Genomic DNA, 23087 nt, shown 5'->3' with positions numbered 1-23087 from the left:
GGTGTGCTCCCTATTATTTCAACAAATTTAAAAGTGTAGGTTGCCAGGCCACATTATTGGGTCACAGAATAAGAATACCAGTGGCAAAGGAAAACACTCCTGTTCCCTCTTCAAGGCACAACATGGGCAGAGCCGTCTGATGACGAACATCCATTGGCATTCCATTGTAGTAGATGTGGATGCAGGCCTTCCTTTGATAACACTTCCATGGAAATTTGCCTTCGATTGCAGCGAGATAGAACGGTATATGAAGCCTTTCTGACCCACGAAAAATGGGGGTGGGGGGGCGTCAGCACTCCCTCTATCACCCTCATTCAGGAAGAGGCGTGCTATCTAAAAAAAAGTACGTGAGACGGGTTGGGGGACATGTAGCTGCTCTGGTATTTAAGAGTGTGTGTGAATAGACGATAGTCCTGAGTTGCAGTTCGTCTTGTCTTGTGTGTGCCTTTTGTCTGTGATTGTGGCTGCGGCGTTTTCCACTTGTCATGTACCGACTTCCCCAACTTAGGACTCACAGTGACGAACATCCGCGAACACGGCTTGTGTCCGCAGGACCCATTGATAGAGCTCGAGTGTGCGAGCTCGATATTGCAAAGTTTTCAGCACGTCGAGTATATAGCAGTGTTCAAATTAAGAAGCAAAAGAAATCTAGTCCCCGTCAGGTCTCGAAATATTCCTGCGCAGCAGATAGGATAGCTGTGGACGCAGATATAGGTCAGACACTCTCCCTGCGACAGGTAATGTAATCCATTGTACTCACACTGCTTCCCTATTGATTGTTATGACTGTGACACTGCGCTGCAGCAGAAAGTGGGCTCCCCTATATACTGACGATGCTGCAGTATTTCACCTTGCGCGTTATTGCGTCTCCTTGTCTCCAACGGCGTATGTACATAGTTGACGGACTAGATTTCTTTTCCTTTTTAAGTTGAACACGACTATAGTACCCAAAGCGAGTGAGCCACGGAAGCATGTTCCAAGGATTTTCCTTTTTCATTTTTCATTCATTTTCATTTTTCGTTAGGGGAACGGGAGGTCCCGCTGGAAGGGTGAAGGGGTGACGTCCATATCTGCTCCTTTTGTGGCTTTTGTGGCCTTTCTCTCCGGCATTTGGGGGTTGTTGCAAAGTTTTTTTGGGGGGGCTAGAAAGGTCGCTGGAACCACGGATGTCCATATTTGCCATACGCAACTCTGAAATCAGTGTAGAGGAATCAGCGTCGTGGTTAGCGTCGTGATGGCTGCTACAGAGACAGGGGCGCTTTGCGTCCACTTGGCAGACCAGTACAGCTTCTTCACATTGCACCGGCGCTCACGTGTTGCGTGCGGTTACTGAGGATTGTTACCATGGAAGCGGAGAGACGCTCCCCGCAAGTCCACTTCGCCGACGCATCGGCAGCCGTTACGCCAACCTGAACCTTATTGACGCAAGCGCAAGCCATTTCCCCAACTTAACCCGAGAAACGAGCGCACGCGCGCTGCTATGCCAGCGGTGCACTGTCTCGAGCAAAGAAGCGGAGAGAGAGTTCTATGAGGAACGCAACGGCCTCAACACAGTTTTAGTACATCGAACGCACAGACGATGGCGTACGTAACATATAGCATTGGTGAGTCTGCGCACTGCACGAAGCTCTCTTTCTGTTATGGACGTGCGCAGAACCATCAACGCTATCCATCACGTACGCAAACGTAATAGCGTACGATGTACAAAGAAGTCTGTAATGTGAACGGGTCGAGGTGTGCGAAAGCGTCCGTCCGTTTTGTGGAGAACCGTGCGTAAACGCAGAAATGTGCACCACCAGCTCCCGTGGCATAGTGGTTCGGGGACGATTGCTTACCACGCCGAGACTGGGTGGTGACACGGGTTCGAATCCTGTCACCAGCTGTGCTGTCTGAGGTTTTTCCTGGGTTTTCCGAGAGACTTTCCAGACGAATGTCGGCACAGTCCCCCTGAAGTCGGCCCAGGACGCATACTAACCCCCCCTGTCCCCCACTCCTTCCTGGTGACCTCTCTCCATACGTCCCCGTCTGTACGTTGTTCATCGCCTTAGTTGCTTCGCGGCGCTAAAACACGGACTTAAAAAAAAAAGAAATGTGCACCAGTATTTACAAGGTCTGTGCATAACCTCCTCGAACGCTATCGCTAAGCTACGCTAGCGGCAGCCACGCGATGGCCTTAGACGTCATGCCGACGTCAACGCACGATGTCCTGGCAACGACGATACAGATACATACATTATAGAGCTCGTAGACCTATGGACGCTCATAATCTGAATACTGCAGACCACTTGACCATGATATCTTTCGAGTCACGAGACGCAGAAGTAGGCTCCCTGCTAACAGCTGCTGCAACTGAATGACCACAGATATGAAAGAAGGCTGCGGCCAGCACTGTTCTTAATCGGGGCACAGCCAACCGATAGCGAGCATCTTTTATTGGAAACAGCCTTGGAGATAGACTGCAACGGTGACAGGAAGCTTCAGGCACCGAGTGGGTCGGCATAGGGCGCATAATTCTACTGATTTAGTGTTATCTTGTTGGGCTGGGTTTACAATGGTCTATAGCTTCCGTCAGCACAAAACTGCCTGTCTGCTGCTGTACGGTATCTTTAAAGAGACTTCCGCCTTCGCCGGATTCCTGAACTATATTAGTGGCATTTTAGTTTTCGGTCATCACTGATCACGAAAATTCCTTGCAGACGACTGGCGTAATTTTTGTGTCAATTTCATTAAATATAGCGCAAGAGTGTAGGCTCTGAAAATATAGCGGAATTTCCTCTCCGGTAAAACGCTGTACTGTAACCGACCAATGATGACAAAGGTGAGCCGCCTGAGTGGCAGTCCACTGTGGAAACCTGGAGGAAACGCAGGAACGGCCCTCCCGTCCGTTTTCCGTTAAGACTGGTGTGTCAGCCTTCGCGTTGCATTCTGGGATGCTCTTGTCTACCACGTGACCACTCATGTGACCTCAAGAACATGGCCGTTCCCATCACATAAAGCAGACGACATGAGCTGTGGTTGCCTTAGCAGTGCAGATATCAGCATTGTGTTGAACGCTCGTGACCAGTTTTATTTCTGTGTGTTCAAGGGGAGGTTTACTTTTCCATTACAAGACCTGCCACAGGAGCTCCACGACGAGAAACATCACTGGCTGCCGTGCTTAAGCGCGCGCAGAGAATGCCTCGTTAATATGGACACTTTCGTCCCCGACCAAAATCGTCCATAAAGCGAATTGTCTATATTATCGAATACCGGAAAATAACAAAAAATCGTGAAGGTTTATTTTAAAAAAAATCCGGAATTAGTGCCAGTGGGAATGTATACTTCGTTACACATTAGGAAAATGTCGGCAACACGTAGAGCCTGCCGCTCACTGTCCTCAAAGAACGGAAGAGCATGGCTTTTTTAGTCCCGCTTGAGCTCCTTGTGCATAGCAGACGTGACCGTTGGCTCAGCCTCGCTGAGGTTGTCGACACAACAGCCTGACAACTTGCCTTGACAACTGCCATACTGCCTCTGTTCTCATAAGCTGCGGAGCGACTGCACTATGTTTAACTAAAGGCACGATTCCTTGCATGGACTCTTTCCCCTTACAGCTCTGGTGGACGGCTGTGAGGGAGAGGGCATAGCTCCCTTTGTGCAACGAACGTCGTACTTTAGAAGGTTCTCCTGTAGAATGTAGGGAGAGGCCTGCCCTTCAAGTGGAAGAAGAACGATGATAGGAGATGCTAATTCTGAACTTCGGAACTGAATCCTGTCTTGGATCGACATGTAAATAAATTGTTGCCTTGACCGAATTTCGTGACTCTTCGCTTGACCACGTCTAAGTCGAACCCGCCCGGAGCCGCTATACGAACCCGACCTGTCTGGACATCGACCATTTCGGATCGTCGCATAACGGGCAACTTCATCATACCATCTCCTATCACGAGACAAGAATACATGGACTACATATGGTTTGTACCTTGCTGGACCGTCCACTGTCCAAAACGCCAGTTTCCATGTTAACGAGACCAAAATGCATAGAAAAAGTTTGGTCCTCGCATGAATCATCCATGCTTCGTGTTGTCCATATTAACGAGGCAGAGCTTATATGTCTTCGTCGCAGTGAATGTTTTATGATTCTTGTGTCTGTTACTCCAGAGGTAAAGAATACCATTAATCAAACTTGTACAACAATGGAAGAACTATACCAGCGGCATGGCCCAGAGGGTTACGGCATCCCGCGTGTTGGTGGTAGCCAAGGTCGACTGGGAGGTGGTTGGCTCGAATCCTACCACCGGCTGTGCTGTTTGAGGTTTTCCCCCGGGTATTCCGAAGGCTTTCTAGACGAATGACAGCACATTTCCCCTTAAAGTCGGCCCAGGACGCACACTAACCCCCCCCCCCGTGTCTGTCGCTCCTTCCAGCTGTCCTCTCCCCATCTTCCCACATCTGTACGCTGTTTATAGCTACAGTTGATTCGCGGCGCTAACGCTGAACACATAAAAACATGGAAGAATTAAAATGAGCCTGCGGCAGAGCTCGCAAACAAACACGCAGAGGGGACGTCGTGAACGGCTTTGCAAGTCACTTCGTCGGCGATCACAACACTCTTCCAGTTGCCACAACCCACACAGCAGGGTCAGAGAGAAAGCTAGCGACAGAAATTAATGTATACATAGACCTCTAGTACCGACGCGATCTCTGTCTCTGTGTGAACGAAATCATTGACGGCAATCTCACTGAACACTGAAGGCTATACTGCAAAAAGCGTGTTCAGCTTATGGTGCTACTTCATTATGCGTCAATGACATAATGCAAAATACCAAGTTTACCCACGGAATTCGGTAAAGCTAGAGCAAGACGAGCCATATATGGCCGCGTTTACAGGGGGCAACTTTTTCCACAAACTCCAAGCAACTCGAACCAACGTCTTTCGAGCGAACCAACTTCGAGATCGCGTTCACATGTGGCAACTGGGTAGCTCCACCCACACCACAAGCAACCTTTCGTCAAAAGGAGCGTTGTAATCCAACTGATAATGTCTTTTCTTTAGCTGCTGGTTTTCAAATCTTAATCAGTTTATTACGCCAAAAGATTATCATTATCTTCAAAAAATGGCTATTGATATGTTGGTGTGGCGTTAGTAAATAAAAAGAAAGTTTCTCAGCTGCACCAGCAGGACTGCACACGAACGAAATCACATCACGCCATCTGGAGTCACGTGGCAATGCTCCCCTCGCTGATTGGCCGGTACACGAGCAACTTCTCAAGTTTTCGTTCGGCTGAGCCTTTTCACCACCACCTCCACCACCACCTTCCGGTCGGGTAGTGATTCCGAGCAACTCGAGTTGCTGGAATGATGCCGGTGTCGGCCGACTGTCAGCAACTCGAAAATTTCTCATAGTTGCTGGAAAAAGTTACCCCGTGTGAACGCTGCCTGTATGGCAGCACCTCAGTGGTACCACATGAAGTCTATAGAGCAGTCCAAGTATTTACGTTCGTACCCATTCACATTCATCCGCATTCGCAATTAAAATGTATTATCGTCGTTCACAGGAAAATAATCTTATTAGAGAGAAAACTAAATACTCACATGGACTTTTCCTCTCATAGGCATCTGCAAAGAGAAGGAATCGTGACATGAATGTGGTGAAAGATGAAAGTCACTGAAAAGGTTAGCCAGCTGTAGGGATCGAACCCACATCTTCTGGATTGCCGGTCCAGGGCTCTACCAATTGAGCTAAGCTTTGTGGTGTTTACTTGGTCATCGCCAAAGTCATTTCATTACATGAATGTTGTTCGTGAGGACTTATTTTATTTGTCGCATTTACTGTAATAAGATGAAATAAGATGCACCCCGTCTCGACAACTTGTTTCGATTTAAAAGAGGAAGATACACAGATCTAAAGCTGGATTCACACATGCGTTTTTTGAACGCGTTTCGCGTTCGCGGCGCCGCGAAACGTGCTTTGTTGAGCGTGTTTGGTGCTACCGCATGAGTAAATTCCTTGTCACCAATAGTTGTTTGGTGTCTGAGGTATCAAAGATGAGCTGGGAATTTGCGCAAACCACGGAATCGACGAAAATAAATACGACTTGTGTGTGACCGTGTGTTGGTCGTCGGTGGGTAAACATGTGTCTCGCATCTTCTGCCGTTCTTTCTCTGCTATTGTGTCACGACTGCCGTTCCAACAATTGATGATTCCAGCAGAAATGCTTCACGATAATTATAAAATGAATTACATGCTTCACAATGTAAATTTTGAGGAAGAGAGCTGGAAGTGTCGGTACGATCTTGACGTAGCAACAACAACGTAGCGCGTTTTCAGGATGGCGGCTCGGCTATGTGTGACAGGCCCCTCTCGGCGGCGCCTTTTTGCAACGCATGTGTGAATGAGCCTTAAAGTAGCACATAAATCATTTTTAACACCCAGTTTTCTTCCTATAAAACTGTTAAGTTTGCCAGTAAGATGCACCATGCGAAGTAATTTACACCACAGAGTCATAATTATCGCAGAAATTGAATTTCAAATACACCGCAAAAAGCGACCGTGCGCAGCGGTGGTGAAGAGCAGTACCAGCCTGTGATCTGCCTGGAACCTCGCGCTGACGCTATAAGGAGAACGCTCGCTGATTGGCCTAGAGAAATGTTGTCTGCTACTCCGCTGTCGTCTGCTACTCGGCTGTTCGGGGTTCTGATAAAGCCTTTCTCCTTGCTCGTTAATGCTTCGGCCACTCCTTCTATCCCCAATTCTCCGGGAAAACTGGCAAAACAGGTTTACGGCGGCAAAGGGACAAGGCGCTCACCCCCACTGACCAGCGAACCAGAACGAGTCTCCTTAAGCCGTCATCGGTGACGTGCCATCATACCTCCTCATCCTCGTTATAGCTGGAGTGGCGAGTTAAGGGTGAAGGCGCGGAGCTATGTTTATGTGAGTTTTCTTCTGGGAAAAACATTGCACACATCAATACCTTTCGCGCTATTCGGTATAATGGCACACACACATTCATCTGATGTCTTAATCTGAAATTTTTTTGGATGGCCCTCTGTACTCCTTTAACATAGAAGGTGTTTGGAGATAAGCTTAACACCCTGCAGTTGGGGGGATAGCAGGTGGAACGAAAAAAAAAAAGGTTATGTAGGGATGTCAGGCATTGAATTTGATTGAATAGTCAAGTGAACAACGTGAGGTGTAGGATCATAAGAGGAGATATAAGTTGTTAATAAAAATTAGGACCCGTCACTTTGCAGCCATGCGTGTAGCACCCTCAACTCAATAGATGCGCTGTAACCTTTCTCCATGGAGAAATGCAAACACAGCCATTATCGTTCGTGGGCAGCGCAGTGACTTGCTTCATGTCCGAGATATGGGACACATGCAGGTGGGACAATTCGAGGAATTATTCTTCCCGGGTCTTCTAAGTCAACAAGAAGCGGGGTATTAGTAGCGTTTAGACGTAGCCGGTGCAGGAAAGATGCGCGCGACCTGCTGACACCGCGGAGGAGGATATGCTCTATCTTTCTATAAAGGCCTGTTCTTACATATAACTGCGCGCTAATATAGCGCTACAAAACAGCACGCAAAAACAGCGTTCACTGTTATAGGACGGTTCACACTTGGAAAGCGGCGCAAGCGCCATAATTTAGTGGAAGTTGTCGATTCCGGTCTTTCCCATCATGGCGCCTCCACAGCTCGACAGCGTTGGACGAACAAATTCGATCAACTGACTGAACCCCTTATCAAGAAGGGCAATAAGAAAAATTACCGGACATTTTAGATGACAGATTCGCCGGCTCCAATGCGGTCGCCGTTCCCCGAAATGCTGCAGCAAAACAACTGCACGACTTCCGTGACGTCACCACTGTGACGTCACCACTGAAGGGCCTCCTCATTGGCAAACGCGAATGTAGCGCTAATATTAGCGCTGAAAAAGTTTACACGAGCTCAACTCCGGCAAGCGCTAATTTTTAGTGGTTTGGAGCACTGCGAGGGGCAAAATATCGCGCTATTTTCTAGCGCTATATAGCAAATCACTATATGTCGGAACAGGCCCTCAGTCTCTATGGCTGTGACAGCTGCTACAGGTCGACGGTGTATACTGCGATAGTTTTACAGTTGTTTCTGCGCTTATTGCAATGTCATCATATGCTTCATTTACGGTTAAACTGGAAGCAAAGTCTGGATTATTGGTCGAATTCGTGTGGTAAAAGCCCAGAGGGGAGTTATCAAGTAATAAAGTAACTATTGTCGTGTTCAACTTAAGAAGGAAGAGAAATCTAGTCCGACATGTACGTGCGCCATTGGAGACAAGGAGACCCAATAGCGCGCCAGGAGAAATACTGCAGCGCCGCCATGCGCCATCACTAGGGCAACGCACTATCTGCCGAAGCGTAGTGTCATGCGGTCGGTCTTCGTAGCCAATACGGAAGTGAAAGTGAGTACGACGGATCACATTATCTGGCGCAAGAAGAAGCGTGACCTCTCTGTGTCCAGCCATCCTATCTGCGCCGCAGTAGTATTTTCAGAGCTGACGAACTATATTTCTTTTCCTTCGTAAAGGAACACTGAGGTGCACCCACAATTATTTCGTTGTTCGGCGCGGAGTGTTCTCCAACGAGTAAAATGAGTTCCCGCGAAAGAGCGATGAGCGAAAGAGCAAGTGACCTAGGGAGCGAGCGCGAGGGCTCTGGTCCGCATACATTTCAAAAACCCTCCTCCTCTTGAAAAGAGCGCATCGCAGAACGTGAGGACGTCGTGACGTTTGCTACTCCACTCACGTGACCAGTGACGTAACAGTAGCACAGCTCAAGCGTGTATAAGCGGACCGTGAGCTGCGGATAAAAAAAAAACAATGAACGGCGCCTTCACAACGTCACGAGTGTCGGTCATCCGCGGCTGCTTTCTCCGACCGTTTTTTTTTTTTTTTTTGTACATTCAATTGCACAACGCACGGAAGAGCAAAAATATTTTGCATGGTGACTCCTTTTGGACAGACTGAAAGACGAGGCAGGACTTCGAACGATGTTAAATGTCACCTCTAATACCACTGATACACGGGCACCTTCGAACTCCTTTCCATTAGCGATCCTTTACAGTTCGTGTCAGTGACACACGGCAAGAGAGAACACCTTTTGTTGTTTCGTTTCGAAAACATACCCAAAGATGTCGCGCTAGATATTTTAAACAACATGAACCAAACAACATGGATAGACATGGAACAACATGGTAGATATTTTCGTTAGAACCAGCCTACACGTACGACATAGTAACAGTAAACATAACAATACAACCAACGAATTCAAAATACGCCCTGCAACTGCAATATCTCCACTCAGACTCGAAGTACATGAAAAAGGGAAACACTGTCTGGCATTCGTTCGAGAGTATTGTCGTCGTATCGCCCTTCGTACGAGGCTACCCCATACGCTTTTACAATCGGGATCCCGCAGTCCGACACCGAAAAATGCATCGATTCCTGCAACGGCGTTACTTGTTCTTGGAGTTCCTCTTGGCTAACGGTTTGCTCCAGACGCTGTAGGGTCCTCCCCTAAATTTCAAGGACCATATTGGCGCTTCTTTCATGTGTTTCTTTCTTCCCTTTGTGTGACGTAGCGCTGCGCAGCTATAGTGGTGAGGAGTTCAAGAGTTGTACTTGCACATAACTTCGTTTTCACATTTCACGTTTCGCGTGTAATGAGGTAGTGTAGTGTTCTCAAGCTGTGAATCACCCCAGGCCACAGTCATGATTTATTTGTTGTTGTTGTTACTTGTAACGGCATTACGTCGAAAACTGCTCAGGGGTATAAGTTGAACACGATTACAGAATGACCCTTATGTTTCTTCGCCTTATACAGGGTGTATGCTATAAAAGGTCAGTGACATTTTCGCGCGTGACACTATATCTATTTGAGAGACGGACTTGTGCTGCCATACAGTGAATCACTTATGCCAGAGAAACCTACGAAAAAATTGTGGTTACCATTCACTGCGTAATAAAGTAAACACGGCCACGGAAACTTTCGTCTTCATGTGTTTCCTATGCGCAATACCGATGGATGGAGGTGAAAGTTTGCATGGTCATATTTATTTTGTTACACAATGCTAGGTAACCACAATCGTTTCGTAGGTTCCTCTAGCATAAATGATTCACTTTGAGGCAGAGAAAGTCTTTTCGTGATAGAGGTATAGCATCAAGGAGGTATCACTTTTTGCACGAAAATGTGACTGACCTTTTATAGCATACACCCTGTACAATATCTATTTACAATGCGTTTCGAAGACGGCCATGACGTTGTGGTCGGTACCCTTTCAGGAGGTTAAAGCAGGTAGGAACTCGTATCTGCAGGCATTTAGTTACGGGTGTAATAGGTGTAATACTGTTCTTCTACGCTTCGTAATTCTATTTACCAAGTTATTGTTGAATACTTCTCCTTCATAACACGTGCAGCGTTAATACAAAAGCGCACTTTATTTTTTCGGATACGGGGGCTAGACGCACCGCCATCCCAATACCTCTATCCATTGTTACGTCATCCGAAGAATTATAGCACCCAATCAGACGCCAACGCGGAGGTACACATAACGTTCTGCTTTACTCTCTTAAAAATGAACTTAACTTCACCACAGGGCACGGTCCTAGCCAATCCTTGAAATCCGTAAAAGCCGAAAAATAAAAAGATTTTAGTTCCTGAAACGGCTTGTTTTAATGCTCTGTTGGTTCTTTGTTTTCCCCTTGTGGCAAATAGTATTCCCTCCTTTCCTCTCATAAAGAAACACATGGAGTTGGTGTGCACACACTCTTAAAAATGAACTTCACCGCATAGCACGCTCCTGGCCAACCATACACTGTTAAAACAGAACTTCACCACATAGCACGCTCCTAACCAACCATCGTACCGAATGATATCATTTTGTGTCATGACTTGTTCAAAACAGCGGGGAGGCGCCAATCTGGGACAAGATAATCTGTCCCAGATAGGCGCCTCCTCTCATTTTCAACAAATCAATGCACAGAATGATATCATTCTGAATGATGGTTGGCTAGGAGCGTGCTATGTGGTGAAGTTCTGTTTTAACAGTGTAATTGGAATAATATAGTTATCTGCCCTGATATGTTGAAAACGGGAGGGGTACACCTTTTTTGTGACAATTATGAACAGCATAACTGTCAAAAAAAAAAAAGCCGTACGCCTCCGGTTTTCGACAAATCAGAACAGAAAACGATATCATTCGAGATGATGGTTGGCTAGGAGCGTGCTATACGGTGATGTTCATTTTTAAGAGTGCATACAGGAAGTGATTGTGAAAGCAAAGAGTCTATATACCTACCACACTCTAAGATGTGAACTTCACCGCATAGCACGGTCTTAGTCAGTCACCATCCCGAATACACTCTAAAAACTAAGGTGGTGGTGATGGTGGAAAGGGCTTGCCGTTGTCGGCCTCACAGATGTGGGCAACGTCACGACTGACGCCCTGGGGGAATGTGCGTCCTGGGCCGACTTCTAAGGCCCAGGACGCACCAGCACCCACCACACTGAACTTCACCACATAGCATGCTCTGCGCCAACCATTGCCTCGAATAATAGGGTTATCGCTTCCGATTCGAGGACATAGCGAGGCGTCCGCCTTTTTGTGGCAATTATCATGCATCCAAATTGACATAAAAAGGTGTACGCCCACCTCTCTCTTCGAATCAGAAGCGATAACCCGATCATTCGTGGCAATGGTTGGCGCAGAGCGTGCTATGTGGTGAAGTTCAATTTTTACGTTCTGCACCATGATTGGCTAAAAACAGGAGGCGTACGCCTTTTTGGAAAACTTATGTAGATCAAAAACGCCCCACGCTTTGCACAAACCGGGGGTGATAAAGGTATCATTCTGTGAAATGGTTGGCCTTCGCCGTGGTATGCGGTAAAGTTCTCAAGAAACCTCATTCTCTTTCTGCAGAAGGCAGGCCCTGCTCAACGACCCATCTAATACTTTGCTCTCCCCGACGAACTCGTGCACCCTCAGCACCATCCCCATCCTTCATCCTCCTCTATCCGTCCGTCCTTTCTTTGTGTTTTGTTTGTGTTTCGTGTTCTTCTTCTTCTTCTTCTTCCCCCCCTCTCTTTTGGGAGTGGTAGAAGAAATAGATTACTTTATCGGGGGAAAAGACAAAGAACAAAGGCACAACAATGCATAAAGGCAGGTTGTTGATAAAAGACTGGTTGGCCCGCTCTTAAAACAGAGGTTGGTTGGTAAAAAAAAGAAAAATATGGAGATGTTGGCGACAGAGGTGGGGATGATGGCGGGACCGACTTGCCGTTGTTGACCTAACTTATGCGTCCTAAAATAGAAGTTCACCGCATAAGTACGATCCTAACCAACCGTCATCAAGAATGGCATCGTTCGCTCCCATGATTCGTTGAAAACAAGAGGCGTACACTTTTTTGAGACACTCGTGCACTTATAATAATAGTCACAAAAGGACGTACGCCCCCGCTTTCGCAAATCAGGAGTGATAAACGGTATCATTCTGCACAACGGTGTGGCCTTAAAGCGCGCTATTCAGTTCCTGTCGTCCCTTCTTGTACCCAGCACAGGGGGTTCCAGGTTTTTACCAGGCTTTACTTAGTCATAGCTTATAATTCGCCACCCTTTCTGTCTTCCACAAAGCGGAATCAATCAACATCGCCTGCACGGCTCCACGAGCCTACCTCTTAACTCGTTCGCACGAAGATTTATATTACTTTCAAACAAAACAAAGATCGCCCCCCACACGCGAGCCTCCGAAATTCAAGCAGGCTTTAACATGATCATAAAACACACGCATCCCATCTCCTGAGCGGCGACACGATTGCACATCAAGCCGCGAAACTGCTCCACAGGTGAACCCAATAAAGTAAGCAAGCCCTTTTTTTTTTTCCGCGCCGAGGTTCACTCCCGCCTTAAACTCCACCTTATAACGCTGAGCGTTAGAGCCGAGACACCGTTGCCTCCCGATGGGTCGCTTCATGAGACCTGACAACTTGATTAGAATCTAATGAAAGGACACCTTCTGGGGTGAAGGTTATTGAGCGCTGCCTCCCGAAGGATACGCGCAGATTGCGCCCGAGAGCCCCCTGACGAACAAATTAACTGACAAAGAGAAACACGTTGTCGACGACTCACCAATCTCGAGCGACCCAATGGTAATAGCGCGTGCGAGGGAGGCATCTCCTATGCAAGGAAGGGGCCCTTCTTTTCGTGGTACTTTTGATTGCGTGTCTTGATGCGCGCATCCCTCTCTCTCTCTCTCTCTCTCTCTCTTTCTTAGCGTGTTGCGTTGTGGAGAGACTTGAGAGGGGAAATTTTATGGCTCCTATCAGACTTATAGGCTACGTATTAAAAGGAATTGAGTTACTGTTATGAATTACGTTCTGCGTTATGTAATTGTAACTGGAATTGAATTACTTTTTCAGGGAATTTGTAATGCATTTTGAGATTACTTAGTGCGATTTGGGGTAGAAGTTCGTCTCAAATATCGATCAATAAATATATACGGTAAAGTTACACGTCAGAAATATGCGTTGAAATGAATGTAGTAATAACTTTTACGAATATTGGTGCAATTTTAACTGAGTTACAGTACTTACTTTGTTAATGTATCTGCAACTGAAATTTGTATGCAGTTGAATTCGTAATTCAGTTACTTTTGAAACGTACTAATTGCTGTACACTCTTAGAAATGAACTTCACCGCATAGCACGCTCCTAGCCAACCATAATCTCGAATGATATCGTTATCTGCCCTGATTTGTTGAAAACGGGAGGCGTACGCCTTTTCTGTGACAATTATGAACAGCATAAGTGTCACAGAAAAGGCGTACGCCTCCCATCTTCAACAAATCAGGGCAGATAACGATATCATTTGAAATTATGGTTGGCTAGGAACGTGCTATGCGGTGAAGTTCACTTTTAAGAGTGTAGGTCTGGCTCGTAGTGAAGGAGGCAAACTGAGATCGAACCAAGCTAACCAAGGAAGGGATACGAAGGGATTTTGAGGAAAATAACTTCCGCGTTGGTGCGGTCCCTGTTGGTTATCGCAAGAAAAGGCCCCGTAACTGCTACGCTCTGTTGAAATAGCACCGCTCACAGTTCCAGCTGATACGCGGTGCCAACACGGAATTTAAAAAAAAGAAGGTATTTTACACCAATTTGAAGGAAGGACAAAAAAGGTAAAAACGAGGAGGAAAGGAAAGGGAGAACACTTCCCCACATAACATGTGCCTAAGAATACGGAACGATAACGCTCTTTCAGCTGATTAATTGATTTATGGGGCGCGAATTTTCTGTTTCAAAACTGTCAAAAGACAGAACACTAACGTTTTGCACTCTTAAAACAGATCGCGATGGTGGTGGTGGAGCAAGATGAGATGGTATGATATGAGAAGAAGAAAGGACAAAAAAGGTTGAAAGTCAATCAGTGAAAATGAAACTTCGCCACATAACTCGTGCCCTGCAAACCATCATCATTTGTTGAAAACGGAAGACGCACGTGCGCCTTTTTGTGACGCATTCTTAATAAAGAGCTTCACCACATAACAGGCTGAAGACCAACCATTATTGTACATAATGACACCTTCATCACCCATGACTTCACCCTTCTTTTTCTTTTCCGTGTTTTTTTTTTCTTTTTCCTTTTTTCCTTTTTTGGAATAGCAAGCCGGCCCTTTGCCTTTGTAACATCTCCTTTCTTTTTTTTTTTTTCTTAATAAATATATACCCCCCATGACTCGTGGACAGCGCGGGCCGTACGTCCCTTTTGTGACAATAACGCAACTGCGTAAATGCCACAAAAGAGGCATACGCTTTTTCAATAAATCAATAGAGAGAACGATGTCATTGGGGATGATGGTTGGCTAGCTTCGTGCTATGCGGTGAAGTTCCGTTTTTAGAGTGTGGTGTTGTTTTCTACTGTAAACTTCATTTCTGAATGTTGTTTTTGATGTTCATTGTATGTTTTCTTTTAATATATGTTTGATGGGTGTATGTGATATTTATGTATGTTTGCTCATTATGTGTTTTGTAATATGTCGTGATGCGCGCCATCCCTGTAAGGCTCTGACATGACTGTTCTTGTGCACAAATAGGATTTATTATTATTATATAAACAGATAACCCTCACATATATGTAATTTATCAACAGATAAAAGACACACACACACACACACACACACACACACTATATATATATATATATATATATATGTTTGTAACTCAAACGTCGCCATGCCAGTACTGGACAGCTGTTTCGGCATTGTTGGGCCTCATCAACAGTACGCAGGCAGGCAACGTTTGAGTGGATGGCATCAGAAGGTCACGTAACACGTGATTCCTCCCGTCGGAGTCAGATAACTCACTCACTGAAAGCCCAGTGCAAAGCCAGTGAAGTATAAAATGAAAAAAAAAAAAAAAAAATAGGCGGAGCTTTTTGGCTGCACATATGCTATACGTGCAGCCAAAGAGCTCCGGCTATTTTTTTCATTTTATATATATATATATATATATATACAAAAACAGGTTAGCAGAAAACAAACAAAAGGAAGGGAATTACAAGGGGTGACAGGGGCGTATAGCTGCACATACATAACAAGGTACTACATTTCATCAGTTAAGGGATATGTGAATATGTACACGTTACTGCGTACGTATGTAATAATATACTTTACTGGTGCACTGGCGGAGATCCGAAGAATCAGCGGATAAGGCACTCAATACATTGGAAGGGAAACCGAAAACGAACAACAACAACTTTATTTTGAAATGGAAAGGTGGGAGGTTCATCGCTAAAAAAAGGAAAGTAAGTACGGAGGTCAAACGAAGCTATGTATGTAATGGCTCAACGAAACTGATCGTGGTAAAATTACCGTTGCAATGGACTCAGGTAAGACGTTCCAGTCTATTTCTAGAAAGGATGTTTAGGTAATCTATAGCTGACTGCCTCGCTAATTTTGTGTTTAGTTTCTTTTATTTCTTTTTTGTTTTTTACGGAGCGGAAGCACCTTATTTTATCAGTCGTCACAGCATATCTGCTGCGCAGTTTGTAACTATACAAACACACACACACACACACACAGAAGACAGCCGACACAGAGCCTCGTAATAATGTTAACGAGGACCTGTACGTATACGGCATGGACAGTGCATTCTTGGCACAAGTTAAAGAATGATTACGATGGGGGACAAGAAGAGTATTAAAGAAGTCTATCTACGTAGCGTAAACACGTGCAATAAAGGACCAGTGCGGCACACATCGGTACAGTATTAACGGCAATCTCAAACACCCTCTGGACTCTGGAATACCATACGAGGCCTAAACAGCCAGCGTTCCCGGGCGAGTTATATGCTCTCACGTTTGAAGTGACGCCATCAAAATATTTATAGCGCGCAATCGAAGTGAGCAAATCACCCTGAACGTCCCTCTTGTCCCGCGGGGTGTCACCGAACAACCTATACACACAAAACGGACCCGTTAATTCCGGCTAACTCGCGTCGTGACCGACGGGGGCTAATGTCTTCCCTGACCCTCGACGGGGGCTATCGGCGGCCTGAAACCCGACACCTCGGCAAGTTGAGCGCTGATGAGCTTTGCAGCTGCACTGGGGGGCGTTGAGAGAAGTTGTTGCTTTTAATCCAGACCGACAGGCCGAGTGGCTCTCCGAAACGTCCGCTTCTGCATAATAAAAAAAAAAGAAAAAGAAAAAAAAAGAGACACGGGAAGGAATCGCTTACGTGTGTGCTTTGTGCCCCGCAAAGGGTGCGACTGTGTCGGCAAGTGGTGCACAGACGTCTCCAGCTGGACAGCGAGACCCAGGGCATGGTCTTCCGTTTGAGGTTGTCTTACGGTTTTTTCTTCCTTTTGACGTGTCGGCATTTGTAGTCGGAGGTTAGACATGCCAGGATATGAGGACGTTTATGTTTCTCTAACGTCTGCGGCCATGTCTAGCTTGCGATGTACTCAAGACTAAGAGTGAATAGTGGGGTGAGAAATTGAAGACTGGAAAGGTGTGGGGGGGGGGGGGGCGGTGTCTCTCTTTCTCTTTCTCTTTTTTTTCTTTTTTTTGTGAGCTGCCGCGGCTTGAGAACATGAACCTTATTGTGGTGTGAGTGCTTCCCTATGGACCCGTGTATCCCTACGAAATCAGCGTTGTGCGGTGGAAAGTACTTATCCTCCTGCGCTGTGTAAAGTCGGCGTGTTCCTTCGGAAGAATGGAGGGGTGGGGTGGGGTGGGGCGAAAAGGACCAAAGCGTTATGTGTGCACCATCTCGACACGTGCAATAACTGTTCACCCGACTTCCGAAACAGGAAAATTATTGTACAATGTAAAGGTGATCTCCCTCGTGTCCTCCTGGAATCCACAAACATCGCCACATTCCCACGTGTTGTTATTGCGGGCCTTTCATAATCATTGCGCCCAGTCTTAAGCCTACCTAGCCACTTTTGAAGTTCCTGGGCGACGCAGGTCATATGGACAGCCTGTGAACTCCAGTCTTGCAATCTCATTCTTCAGTGGCCCACTCTCACCCTCAACGCATTAACCTGATCTTTTTTTAAAAGTCATCTTTTGAAATCCACCTCATCATTCTTTCGCTGTTTGTTAGTCATCTTTTTTTAAATGTCATCTTTGTCTTTAATCTACCCCAGCCTTCTTTCAGCGTTCGTTAGTTTATCCTTTTATTTCCTAATGATTTTCTTTTTAGTTATTTTATTCTTCCTTAATTTCGTTTTCTTTTCGTTTTTGCTTTGCGGAATAGCAAGCCGACGTTCCGTTTGGCTGATCTTTCCTCCCTTTTATTTCCTTTGTTCTAATAAATATGTCCCCTCCCCCCCCCCTATATGTAACCGTGAATCTAACCAAAGCCCCACATAATTCATCCTACTGGACTTTGTATTCTAATTTATTTATGACTACCTTTCAGGTATTTTTAGGACTCTTCTATAATTAACACTATCGAATTGTTGTGTTTAGTTCGCATCTTCATCCGCAAACCTTCATCCTCCTACACCTGCCAAAAACGTTGTACGACAGCCACGGTTCACGTTTCTTCCTGGAGTAGCCAGTCCCGAGTGGCTCTGGACTAACATCTCCATTCTTCTTTTACAAATCAATCAATAAATCAATAACGTTTCTTCTTTTCCGTTTGTCTGCAGGTATGTCTCCCATCCGTATAGCTCCGGTGTCGTGTTACACTGCGTTGGGGAGCCCTGGAGGTAGTAGCTTGCACCATTCCAATTTACTCATCCGAGGAAATTGATTGGATCAAGTTGTCAGTTGCCACGTATTCGCAAAACAACCGGCACAATTATGCGAAGCTCTCCGGAGACACACAAAACAGGAACAAAAAGAAAGAAACGTACAAAAAAAAAAACGAAGAATGAGGAGGCGGAGAAAAACAAATCGGTTTCTGCAAACTTCCTGACTGCTGCGGTTGCCGGACTTGCCGGAGACAGCGATATTGCACTCTCCCCGTCCCTACACTGTTAAAAATGAACTTCACCGCATAGCACGCTCCTAGCCAACCATAATCTCAAATTATATCGTTCTTTCCCCTGGTTTGTTGAAAATGGGAGGCGTACGCCTTTTTTGTGACAATTATGAACAGCATAAGTGTCACAAAAAAGGCGTACGCCTCCCGTTTTCAACCAATCAAGGCAGATAACGATATCATTCGAGATGATGGTTGGCTAGGAGCGTGCTATGCGGTGAAATTCATTTTTAAGAGTGTATCACCCTGTTGTTGGTTTCTTCTTGCTGCAGCTTGCTTCATTGCTGGTTTGAGTCTCGTGTTCTCCTCTTCGTTTTGTGCGTTCCTCAAACTCAAGGAAATCTTATCTCTTTCTACAGTACACCAGCTCGCGCTTGCACCGTTCTAATTTGCTCATTGAAACTTTCTTTGTCAATGTAGCAGCTTTAATTAATCACGCGAGAGACAACACTTATGAAAGAGAGAATCAATACCCAAGGGTACACTCTTAAAAATGAACTTCACCTCATAGCATGCTCCTAGCCAACCATAACCTCGAATGATATCGTTATCTGACCTGATTTGTTGAAAACGGGAGGCGTACGCCTTTTTTGTGACAATTATGAACAGCATAAGTGTCGCAAAAAGGCGTACGCCTCCCGTTTTCAACAAATCAGAGCAGATAATGATATCATTCGAGATTATGGTTGGCTAACAGCGTGCTATGCGGTGAAGTTCATTTTTAAGAGTGTACTCTTGGGTATTGATTCTCTCTTTCACCACCACCACCACCATCATTTTTAAGAGTGTAGGGTAAAAGCTATAAGGGTAAAAAAGGAAAGTAAAGTTGGGAGTAATTACAGCCACAATTGCTCCCTATTTTAGTCCTTGACCATGGAACGTATAGTCTCCAAAATCAAGCACAGTTGCTATAAACGTCGCAAATGGTCTCGCGAATGCAATAATGTACATAAAAAATGCCCTCCACTGAAATTTGACGTAACAAATCAATCATTCTGTGTGGACGCCGTATCAAGAAATAGTCAGCGAGTCTTTCATGACAAATTCTGCCGATGATTTTGTCACAACGTCACCATAATTTGATACTATTAAACATATCACGGTTTAATTCAAAGTTGTTGTTTTTTTTATCCATGGCGATGAATTATGCGCGGACAGATGTTGTATTCTGTCTGAGTGTTCTCTCTCAGTTTTCCTCCAAACTTCAGAGACTATATAGCGTCGCAACAGTTTCCTACGAAGTCGGCCCAGGTGTACCACTCCTGTCGAGCAGCATATCACCATAGGAGTCTATCATATGGTAAAGTATTACTTTTGAGAGCGCAGAAAATTACTTTACCTGTTACGCATTTTGTGAACAAAAGTATATGACAATATGTACAGGCGGAATAAACAACGCTCAGTGAATCATGATGTCAACATCAGTGATATTATATCAACACCATATTTGATATGCAACATTCCAATCTACTCCAGTTGATCCATACCATACCCGGGTAGTAATGTCATTACTACGTATAATGAAATTATAGTAATGAATTACTTTTTCTGGTAATTTGTACTGTAATGTATTAGTTTTGACATTTTATAATTTGTAATGTAATTTCATTACATTTGGGCAGTAATTTTAATGACATATTACTCATTACTTTTTACAAAAGAATCCAGTCTGTGTTCCGTGTTGGCACTTGGCAGAAAAAAGAGCTGGCGACTGGCGAGTTAAAAGAATTCCAACGCCCACAATGAAGTTCCACAACCTCAACATCGTTACGATTAAGCTAGCAGTAATGACAATTTGTAATGTCATTACTTTTTCGTAGTAATTTCGTTACGTTTCAATTGCAGGAATGAGTAATGTAATTTAATTAAATTCTAACTGGTGTAATGAGTAATGTAAGTTAATTACATTTTAGAAGTAATTTACGCAGGTATGAACTGCATACGTATATACGCATATAGCACATCTAGCAATGTGGACAATATAACATTCGTTGCGTCGGTGCGTGTTTGTCCCTGCTGATATACGCTCCTGAACCCGTAAGACGTGCGCTGGCAAATTACGCTATGATTTACGGCGGAGCTCAGAAACTAAGCCGCGCCGGATAGCGTTAGAAACATCCGGAAGGTCGATCCGTCCTTCCGAAGTAACCGCATAAGGCAGATTTAACGCTCCGTGCATGGCACGATGTGTCGAAGGCGGAACGTGCAGTCGCACGAGAGATATACATAGCCTCCCGGGAAAAGGAAATAAAGGAAAAGGAATTATTTGGTCGAGACTGCGCTTTATTGAGTTGATGGTTCGTCAAGGAAGTGATGATGATGATTGCAGTTTTTATGGCGCATGAGCAACTAAGGCTGTAGTGAAAGAAGTGAATCGGCGAGGGATAGCGGATGCGAAAGAATGGAATACGATGACGGCGCGGATGAGGCCACGTCGTCCTCAGAATATATACTGATAATTACAAGCAGATTTACAAGGTACACCGTTCCTGAGTTATAAACGAAAGCCGGAACAGAAAAGCGATAGAAACGCGCTACTTTGGGCGAACCGGGACGGAATGAAAACCGTAAGAAAGAAAGAAAAGAAAGAGAGAGAAAGAAAGCTGCTCCGCAAGAAAAACCGAACCAAAACGTTTTCGGTTGAAGTTGGAAATGGAAATCAAGAGCAGATATACCACAAGATAAAACCGAAAGGACGGCGGCCAGCTGGTGTAGATGCATCAGGAGAAACCTTGAGCCTGAGCACGGAGAGCCCTTCGTGTGTGTTTGTCCTCTCCGTCCTCAGGCTCAAGATTTCCCCTTATGCACACCACAAGATCTTACGTGCACAGTAAATGGCATTCCATCGGTGTTTAGGTAGAAATCTCTGAAATTCATTCTCTCCGATCAAAGGTATCGACTTTCTCCGGAAATACCCGACCACTTTGATGTTATACTTAATTCAGTTACATTGTAGTTGTTTGTGCGTGAACAATGCATCATCACAACAACGTGTCACAGCGCAAGACGGGCTCGGTGTTTTTCTCCAAGCCACCTGGTGGGACTAGAGTAGAGTCAGTAATATTACTAAAGCCACTTGTAATCCCACTTTTTATTTCTCCCTCTGTTCGACGTCTTGGAGAGAATAAGCGGGTTTATTTTCACTACAGTCAATTCTCCTTACATCATGTGAGACTGAACCGGATTTGAGTCGTCATTTTTAAACTCCGGAGCTGAACCAAGAACAGAAACGTTTCCTTTGAACCGAAGCGAAAACGGGAACGAAAAAAAAAAAACGTGTCGGTTCGACTCCCTGAATTGCACCTACACTCGTGTCACTAGATGCTGTACGTGCGACGGGGTATAGGAATGCTGATAATTTTGGCCACTTGGGGGTTTGTTGAAGTGCGCCGGAAATCCCGAAGAAGAAAATGTCTACCTGAATTGGATATATTGCACTTATCAAATCTTTTGTGCCCAACCCGAAAAGCGTTTGCTGCTTAAAGCGGTTCCGCATGTGGGACAACATTTGCACAGCGAAGTCCAGCAACTATAGGGTCACGTATACGAAGTGGGAGTCCTGTACCCCGCGGCACGTGCAGCATGTCGCCGTATACACATATGGACCGACACACGTTAGGGGCGAATCTACTGATAAATAAATAAATATAACGAAATATGTGACACCTTTCGTTTTTCGTAAACTCGTTCTGAGATCTTCGCCGATTTGGCGATGTGAGTCATACCTTTTCGTGATGCGCAGAATATCCAGCAGTTCAGTCAGAAGGTATTCTGTAGCAGACGACAGCACCAGTGGTGTCGTTTGCTCCAACTCCCAATATCTCAGCGTCGTGCGAATGTTCCACATAAGACACCGCAGAACTTCAGTTCCATCGGCAGTTGGTTTTTCTTTTTTTTCAACTTTACCTTCCACTAGAATACTCTACAGGAATGTCCCTCGTGTGAACACACGGTCATAGTGCTTAAAAACACCATGGATTAATTCAGATGGCACCCGGATTAAACTGAATAGCACCTGGATTTTTTTTAGATGGCGGCCGGATTAAATTGAATGGAGCTTGTATTATTTCAGATGGCCCCTGGACTAATTCAGATGGCACTTGGACTAAAATGGACGGGAAAACCTGTAGTTGTCGCATATGTTGTGCCTAAAAGGTTGCAAAGTTTTACCTGCTACCTAAACTCTTAAAAATGATCTTCACCACATAGCACGCTCCTAGCCAACCATCATCCCGAATGACAACGTTCTCGCCCCTGATTTGTTGAAAACGGGAGGCGGAGCCTATTCTGTGCCGTGCATAATGGCCACAAAATAGGCTCCGCCTCTCATTTTCAACAAATCAGGGGCGAGAACGTTGTCATTCGGGACGATGGCTGGCTAGGAGCGTGCTATGTGGTGAAGTTCATTTTTAGGAGTGTATGAATGATAGAGTTACCGCTTCTGCTTTGGTGAACGAGGGGGCAGTACGCCTTCTTGTAGCAATTTGAATATATGATAATTGCTTTTATCAGCCTTTTACACCCTTTATCAGACGCTGTATTGACCTATAGGTGGCAACTATAGAAGTTACAACCTTTTCACACCCTTTTT

General features: G+C 45.3%; 1 protein-coding gene across 1 annotated transcript in view; it reads right to left on the bottom strand.

The window, feature by feature from the left end:
- LOC135368102 (pituitary homeobox x-like) overlaps positions 1-23087 on the bottom strand; it is a 100067-nt gene that overhangs the window by 59146 nt on the left and 17834 nt on the right. The window contains exon 3 of the mRNA XM_064601178.1: positions 5576-5599. Within this exon, the coding sequence (XP_064457248.1) occupies positions 5576-5599 (24 nt within the window). The remainder of the gene's footprint in view (positions 1-5575; positions 5600-23087) is intronic.

The sequence above is a fragment of the Ornithodoros turicata genome, chromosome 9 (genome assembly GCF_037126465.1).
Source record: "Ornithodoros turicata isolate Travis chromosome 9, ASM3712646v1, whole genome shotgun sequence".
In the NCBI taxonomy this organism is placed as follows: domain Eukaryota; kingdom Metazoa; phylum Arthropoda; class Arachnida; order Ixodida; family Argasidae; genus Ornithodoros; species Ornithodoros turicata.
Note: the sequence above shows the minus strand (reverse complement) of the source record. Positions and strands in the feature narration are given on the sequence as shown.